Here is an 8,503-nt window from a genome sequence, read left to right on the forward strand (position 1 = left end):
GGGCCAAGGGGCCAACTTCTTGGTTTGTTGTTTCAGATGTTCAAGGAGCTCCACCACCTATAAAAACAGGGGTTCTATGCCTACGGCGCCGAGATTTTACAGATGGCTCGAGAAGCTGGGCAAGACCCCAAGAAGGGGAAGCAAGTGGCTAGCAGCAGTCAAGCCCTCATGGTACGAGAAGACCCTACCCCAGCAGCGATAAGACCCCTTCGAGTTGGCATCTCAGAGGAAGCAACCAATGAAGGTTTAATGCAATGGAAAAACCATACACCACTATGGGATTTGAGGCTGAGGCGATCCCCAGCAAGCTCCAACATCGAGGGGCCTTGGAGAAGATTCTTACCCACTATGGGGTGGACACTTGTGAGATGTTGGTGCGCTTGTCTCAAGAGGACGAGATGGCTCATGAGAGCATTCATAGGCTCGGACCTTGGAGTGCCTCTCATCTCTAGGCTGGTAGAACTCTGCCTCTGCACCAGTATTATGTCGACTTCCTCAAGTTTGTTGGCATAGCTCCTTTCCAGCTGTCCCTGAATGGATATCAGGTGCTGGCCAGGCTCTACGTTCTGTACATGAGACAGAACTGGCCCAGACCTTTCCTAGCTGAGATATTTTACATCTACAGCTTTCAACAGTGTCTGAGGAAGGGGGACCAGGATGGGTACTACACCCTGATGAAGCACATGTTCCCTGAGGTGAGATACAAAGCTCCGGGCAGCAACGAGAACCACACTCGGGACTACAAGGATCACTTCTTCTAGCCAAGAGGTTTCTCGACAAGGACCAATCCCACCCTGCTCCTGGACTTCGCTAGGATTGGTAAGTTCTTTTGTCATCAAGTTGTTTCATTTAATAGTGTCACGCCTGTAATTGATCATTAGTCTTGAAACGTCTCATTTCAGGTCCTTTCCACCGTACACCTTTCATTGATTCCTTCGACGAAAGGTTTAAGAAAATAAACAACCTCCGCGATGAGGAGCTGGATCTTACCTTCCTCGTCACTGATTCCCACTTCCTGTTAGGAACGAGTTTCCTAATACGCAGCGGAAAGGTGGTGGGGTTGGCTCAGTGTACAACCAATTTTTTTGTAACATATTTAAACTACCTTTAAATATGCGGATCCATTAATATACATACATTAATCATAAGCAAGTTAAGAAAAGAAATCACACCTCTTGAAGCCTATCAAGTGTCCTTGCTATCTTTTTGTAATTAGAATGATCTTCCTATCCAAGCTGCGTACTCACACCAAGATCTTCCAAAGCGTTCTCTACACCTCAAGAAGTGTGTGGGCACTTAGAGAATGAAGGATAGTTTATTTGTGATTCTACTTGATGTACTCAACACATGAAATCAAGAGAATAGACCTGAGAATTGGTTCTTTATTTTTCAGGGAGAGAAAAATATCGTTATATTTTTCAAAGAGCAAATAGATTGAGTTGTCTTGGTTATCTGTATATTTTCTGATTAGTCATACTTAAAAGAAAATATTCATATTTAAAAAAAAAAAAAATCTGTAACCAACTTACAATTTACTTTTTAATTAATTAATTATTTTATTAATGAAAATATCCAAAAACTAATTTTTTGAATTATCCATTGATTAATTAATTAATTAAATAAAAATGAAAATCCTATCCCTGAAAAATAGCAGTACGCGCCACACACAGTCCATGAACTGTGTGTGCATGTGTACCACCCCTATTTTTAGGGATGTTGGTTTTTCAATTTTTATTTAATTATTTATTCAAACTACTTTGTCAGATAAGATCTAACAACCTGATAACTAATTCAAATTTGAATTCAAATTTAAATTAAATATCTTTTAACTAATTATCAAATATAATTAATTATTTGAATAAATGCTAATCTTTTAAATTCAAATCCAATTTGAACTTATCAGATTATTATCTCCCACTCAAATAAAGATATTTAATTAATTCTACCAATTAATTAAATCCAATATTTTTCGAAAATAAATATTTAATTCATTATAATTTCAAAAATTATAATTAATTAATTAATTATTTAATATTATTTCAAAAATCATATAATAATTAAATATTAATTAATTTTGTTAACTACAACTAATTTGTAATTAATTAATGAATCACTATTATCATATAATTGCATATTTGGCCCGAAGAACAAATTTCTTCTTAAATATGTCTTTAAACTATTTTTCCCTTCATATCAACTCTTACCTTGAATAGTGTTGATAGAGCCGTTGTGGGGACCTATGGACCTATAATTTCAAGGTCCAATAAATTTGAGATTATTAATTAAACTCTTTAATTAAATAATCTTAATTTATTAATCTCATGATTATTCCACTATAAATATGAGACCGCACTCTTGTAATTATAAACATTTCATTTACTGAGTACTTTATAATTATAAAGCGTCCATTGATATAATCATTGCATACAAATTGACCCTCTAATAATGGTTCATAATTAATCGGGAATAAAATTACCATTTTACCCTTTTAATTATCTATTGTTTCCTTAAGTACCATTGGCTTTACTAGTGAAGGTTAATTCATAACTTAATTATGAATTTGAGCTCAATAACCTTTCAGTCCCAAAAGTCAACCCTTAAGAGAACCATTATTCAATCTCTTATGAGAAGGCATAGATTCCATATCTGTATACTATGTCCCCAGCCACCTACATTAATGAGTTCACAAAACAAAAGTTTTTAGCCTGATCATTCTGACAGACCCTAGCGAGTGAATCAAAGAACTCATATAACATAAACAAGAGTTCATAGTAACTTTAGGATTAAGATCTATTTGTATATGATCATCAGTTGATATATTTAATTAATACTTCGAAACAGTATTTAACTAAGTATTAATAAACATATATGGTCCAATTCTATATATTCTCTAATATATAAAGCACCTCCACTAAAGTGTCCTACCACACAAGTGATCCAGATCTAGATCACATGTATTCATAATACTAGTGGACCGTACTTGCAGTAATTAATTTAAAAATTCCATAACTTTATTTTACTGTGAACTATTCAAGTTCATTTATCTCAAACACAATCCTCCCGTACCAATACGTGTTTGAGATCACATATATGGACTTAGGAATTTTTCTGATATTTACATAATATTATCACAAAATAATATAGTCCATAAAATATATGCATAACAAATTCAATTTATTTATTTATTTCATAAAACAATGTCTACTACATATGCTTTCAGGGCACAATTCCCAACACCTCCGATAGTACGGGCTACTATAGGAGGGGCAGAGTCTAAGCCTGGTGGTCCTCACCAGCTTTCGGGACTCAAAGCAATCATGCCACGAGGCGAGGCTCCACACGGAATACGTGGCAGCTAAGGCACAATTCGAATATACGCAACGCCTTCACGAGGAGCATACACATAGCGTCCTCGCCATCAAGGCCACCACAGAGGCAAAGGAAGATGAAGACCTTGAGGCAGAGCTTCAGGCGAGGATCGAGTCATCCTCCATGCCTCAAGGTAAATCCCTAATCGTTCTTCGTTATGCCAAGCACGTAGGGGAGGGAACTAGTCCCGACCATTCTTTATTTCGCCCTAACTTCTCGAGTGTAGGAAAATCTCGGGACGTCGTTGGTCCGAGGAGGAGTACCAAGACTACCAGGACCTCATCGACATATTCCTTCACAACCCAATGAGGCTGAGACATCCGTAAGGTCTCGTGCCTCTAGACATGGTGACGTCTATGCATGCCATCTGGTTTTGGCGGTACAATACCACTTTGCCACAAGAGATGGGTCAACTCATCCGTGAGTTCGCCCATTCCTTCCTTCACCCGGAGGAGCCTGATCATGGTGGGGCTCCCAAGGAGATTTTTTATTTTTTCTTGCATGCATTTTTTGCTTGTTTTTACCGCTTTCCTTTCTTTCGAGGACTTAACCATTTTGTCTTCTTTGTGCAGAAAGCATGGGCCTGTTCGAATTGGTCAGGTTGAGGCATCAAAGGTGTCGAGATCCTCTCAGAAAGACCTTCTGGAGACGTCAACCACGGTGTCTGATAACTCTATATTTTAGAGTTATTAATTGAGCTTTTGAACTTAAAACTTTAAGTGAAATAGAGTATTTGTGTTATTATCGTGTGGTTTTAGTCATTTTGTCTGTTAATTTAGTTTGTGTATTTTTTTTTAATTAATGATAACTCTTGTGGAAAATAATGGGATTATGTTCTAAAAATGTGGTATCTATTTTGAAGGCAAAAAGAAAGGGTGCTTGGAAAGCTTAGTGAAACATGTGCAAGGAAATCATCTTGGAGCTAAAATTCTGGCACTTTGCTGTAGCATCAGTCATCTTTGTTGCAACAAAGTGTGTGTAGCCAGCAACATAAAGTTTGCACACTTGACAAGTGATTAAATAAGGTGGAAAAGAGCTGACAAATTCTGGAAAAAAGAGTGTTCCCCACATGTAGAGAGAGAAAGAGAGGGTTTATAGTACCCTTTATGAGCCCAAAAAAGAAAGTAGGACATCAGCTTCTCTAAGTGAAAAAACCCCAGCCGCCTATCACCATTGAAGGAGAGTTTCTGCACCTTTTGAGCTGAAACATCAAGAAAAGAAGAGGAAAAACCTAGGAGAAGGAAGAAAGAAGAAGAAGAAGAATTAGAAGACAAAGAATAGGAGGTTTCTATCATTTTGGCTTGTCTTTCTAAAATATCTTTTCCTATAATTTTATTTTTCTCATCTTGAACTCTTGAGATAATGTTGAATATATATTGTGGTGATTTGGGTATTTTGATTATGAGCTAATTTGTTTGTGTTAGGGATATTGATGAACCCTAATTTGTAATCAACCCCAAAGTGTTGAATGTTTCATGCAATTTTTCTCTTGTTCATTTGAGCTATATTTATTGTGCAAATTCTTGCTTGAGAATGATCAACTTAGGTGAGAAACAAGCTAGTTTAAATTTCGGAAGGGTTAGAATTAGTGGAAATGCTTGATTGATGCATGTTGATAATTTTGTTATTAATTAGTGGATAACTTAGGGATATTTTATTCACCTTGCAAACTTGAAGGATTGATGCTTGGAATTATGTTCTTGAAATTAAATTTAGCATAGGAGTGTGTGAATTTAATTGATGGAACTTTAACATGAGCATTTGGAAAAATGGCATGTGCATTAAATTGGAAGTTCTAGTTACAAGAGAACTTTGCTATGAACTTTGTTGCAACATTAGGGGCAAAACTACAAATTAGGGGGATTTGATATGCCTAACTTTTATCATAATAATAATCACAATTTTTCATTTTCTAGCTTTAGTGTTAAAGACCTATTTTAATTCTCTTGTTTAGTTTTTTTAAAGTTCAATTGATTAAATCATCAAAAAAAATTAATTGTACCCCAAATTGTTTGGTGTTGATTTTTACAATATTTTTTTGACAATCCTTGAGGAGATGATAAAAATTACTTTCATTATATTACTTGTTTAACGACTATGTACACTTGCAGACACATAGGAAATTTCGCAACAAGTTTTTGGTGTCGTTGCTGGGGATTGCTTAAAGTCAATTATTGTAAAGTTAATTATCTTGAAATTTGGTTTAAATTTTCTTTTGTGCTAACTTGGGTGATTCTTATGAAAAAAATCAGGTTTACATAGTGTATGAACAAGAATAAAGACCCTGAACTACTTCCCATTGATCTAGAAATTGAGCATACATTTAGAAGAAGGCGAAGATACAAAAATCAAACAAGGAAGTAGTAGAGAAGGATGCTAAGCAAAAGGCTCAATAGGGAGCCGCTCAAAGGGTGGAAAATCTAGCAAGAGTCACTCAAGAGGCAGAAAATCTAGCAGGAGTCGCTCAAGGGGGAGTAGCTGCCAATAATGGACAAAATGAAGTTATTGTGGCTGATGATAGAGATCGTGCTATTAGGAAATATGCTCTCCCCCTCCTCAATGAGCTCAATCCAGGTATTGTTAGACCAGAAATTCAGACCATATAGTTTGAATTGAAGGCAATCATGTTCCAGATGCTTCAAACTATGGGCTAGTTTAGTGGGATGCCAACAGAGGATCCTCACCTTCACCTTCACTTGTTCATTGAAGTGAGTGACTCTTTCAAGCTGCCCGGAGTGATAGAGGATGCCCTGAGACTAAAGTTGTTCCCATACTCCTTGAGAGACAGAGCTAGAGCTTGGTTGAACTCTTTGCCATCTGATTTTGTGAATACTTGGCAAGAGTTGGCTGAGCGATTTTTGATGAAGTATTTTCCTCCCACTAAAAATGCCAAGCTCGTAATGAGATTACTTCATTTCAACAACTTGATGAAGAATCTTTATATGAGGCATGGAAGCGGTTTAAGGAGTTGTTGCGCAAATGCACTCACCATGGCATTCAACATTGCATCCAGATGGAGACCTATAACGGTCTCAACGCTCATACTAGAATGGTGGTTAATGCTTCAGCGAATGAGGCTCTTCTTGCTAAGTCCTATAATGAGGCATATGAAATCCTTGAGAGAATATCAAACAGCAACTATCAGTGGCCCACATCTAGATTGTCTACAGGTAGAAAGGTGGCTTGTATTCATGATGTAGATGCCATCACTTCTTTGGCAGCCCAAGTGTCCTCTATTTCTAATATGCTCAAGACAATGAATACGGGGATGAATCAATCAATGGGGCAGCCTATGGGGACACAAATGGGGCAAATGGAGAGCATTTATTGTGTGTATTGTGGTGAGGGTCATACTTTTGACAATTGTCCTTCCAATCCAGCAGTTGTGTGTTACATGGGGAACCAAAATAGGAATGGTCCTAATTCTAATTCCTACAACCCATCATGGAGGCAACATCCCAATTTTTCATGGAGTAATCAAGGAGCTGGCCCTAGCAATCCTTCTATGCCTCAAAGACCAATATAGTGAAGAATGAAGCCATGATTCAAAGCCAAGTGGCTTCATTGAGGAACTTAGAAAACCAACTTGGGAAACTAGCTAATGAGCTTATAAATAGACCCCATGGTACACTACCAAGTGATACCGAGAATCCAAGGAATGTGGGCAAGGAACATTGCAAAGCTGTCACTTTGAGGAGTATGAAAGAGTTGGACAAGGACAAAACAAATTCTGGGCATGAAGGTGAGCCCTCTTCAATCCAAATAAATGAGGAAATCCAAAAAGATGCGGAACTTCCTAATGCACAAAAATCTGCCTCTGCCCAGAGTGCTGCAGGGAGGCTGCAGCATTGTCACTCAGAAAGTTCAATTTCAAACCAGTCACCCCCATTTCCTCAATGTTTTCAGAAGCAAAAGTTGGATTCTCAATTTAATAAGTTCTAGACATATTGAAGTAGCTGCATATCAACATACCACTTGTGGAGGCACTTGATCAAATGCCTAATTATGTGAAGGTCATGAAAGATGTTCTTACAAGGAAAAGAAGGTTGGGTGAGTTTGAAATTGTGGCTCTAACCAAGGAGTGTAGTGCCTTTTTGCAAGACAAGTTACCTCCAAAGTTAAAGGATCCTGGGAGTTTCACTATTCCATGTACTATTGGAAACATTTATTGTGGGATGACTTTATGTAATTTAGGCGCAAGCGTTAATTTGATGCCAATGTCTATTTTCAAGCAATTGGGGATTGGTGAAGTTAGGCATACTACAGTTACTCTTCAACTTGCAGATAGATCTCTTGCTCATCCAGATGGGAAGATTGAAGATGTGTTGGTGAGGGTAGACAGATTCATATTCCCTACTGATTTTATTGTGCTAGATTATGAGGCGGATAGAGAGGTGCATATTACCTTGGGGAGGCCATTTCTTGCAACAGGAAGAACTTTGATAGATGTGTAGAAGGGTGAGCTTACTATGAGAGTCCAAGATGAAAAGGTGACTTTTAATGTCCTTAAAGCTCTAAAGTTTCCTGATAAGGTTGAGGAGTGCTCTGTTGTTTTAGTGGTAGATACTTTGACATCAAAGAAATTTGAGATAGGGAGGGTTGGTGATCCATTAGAAAGGTTATTGTTGTTTGATTCTCAAAATGACGAAGATGAGGAGGAGTATCTAGCTTGGTTGGAGGCAAATTCTCAAGGGCTAAGAACAAGAGCCCAATTTGATTCATTGGAGTTGTCATATATGGAGTTTAAGGCTCCCAAGCCATCAACTGAAGAGCCACTTTAGTTGAAGTTGAAAGTCTTGCCACCACATTTGCGATATGCCTACTTGGGTCCATCATCCACTTTACCTGTCATTATTTCAGTGGAGTTAACTCATGAACAAGAAGAAATGTTGCTTGAGGTGTTGAGGAAATTCAAGAAGGCCATTGGGTGGACTATTGCATATATTAGAGGTATTAGTCCTTCTTTGTGTATGCATAAGATCTTGATTGAAGATGGTGAAAAAGGTTCTATTGATGGACAAAGAAGACTAAATCCTATTATGAAGGAAGTAGTGAAAAAAGAAATCATCAAGTGGTTAGATGCTAGCATTGTTTATCCCATCTCTGATAGCTCATGGGTTAGTCCTATTTAGTG

The 8,503-nt window shown here is 37.5% G+C and overlaps 1 protein-coding gene and 1 non-coding gene across 2 annotated transcripts; one reads left to right on the top strand and one right to left on the bottom strand.

Moving 5' to 3' along the window:
• Positions 1-6,260: 6,260 nt before the first annotated feature.
• On the bottom strand, positions 6,261-6,366 carry LOC133820452 (small nucleolar RNA R71). The gene has a single exon (XR_009886861.1). It is a non-coding gene; the product is annotated as a small nucleolar RNA R71 (small nucleolar RNA).
• A 998-nt stretch (positions 6,367-7,364) lies between these two features.
• On the top strand, positions 7,365-7,823 carry LOC133814675 (uncharacterized). The gene has a single exon (XM_062247606.1). It carries the CDS (start codon positions 7,365-7,367, stop codon positions 7,821-7,823), a length of 459 nt encoding a protein of 152 aa, XP_062103590.1.
• Positions 7,824-8,503: the final 680 nt, after the last annotated feature.

The sequence above is a fragment of the Humulus lupulus genome, chromosome 2 (assembly GCF_963169125.1).
Source record: "Humulus lupulus chromosome 2, drHumLupu1.1, whole genome shotgun sequence".
In the NCBI taxonomy this organism is placed as follows: Eukaryota; Viridiplantae; Streptophyta; class Magnoliopsida; order Rosales; family Cannabaceae; genus Humulus; species Humulus lupulus.

What these genes read in the sequence shown, in the direction of transcription:
- LOC133814675 (XM_062247606.1), top strand. Translation starts at nt 7,365, where the DNA reads ATGCCTAATTATGTGAAGGTCATGAAAGATGTTCTTACAAGGAAAAGA.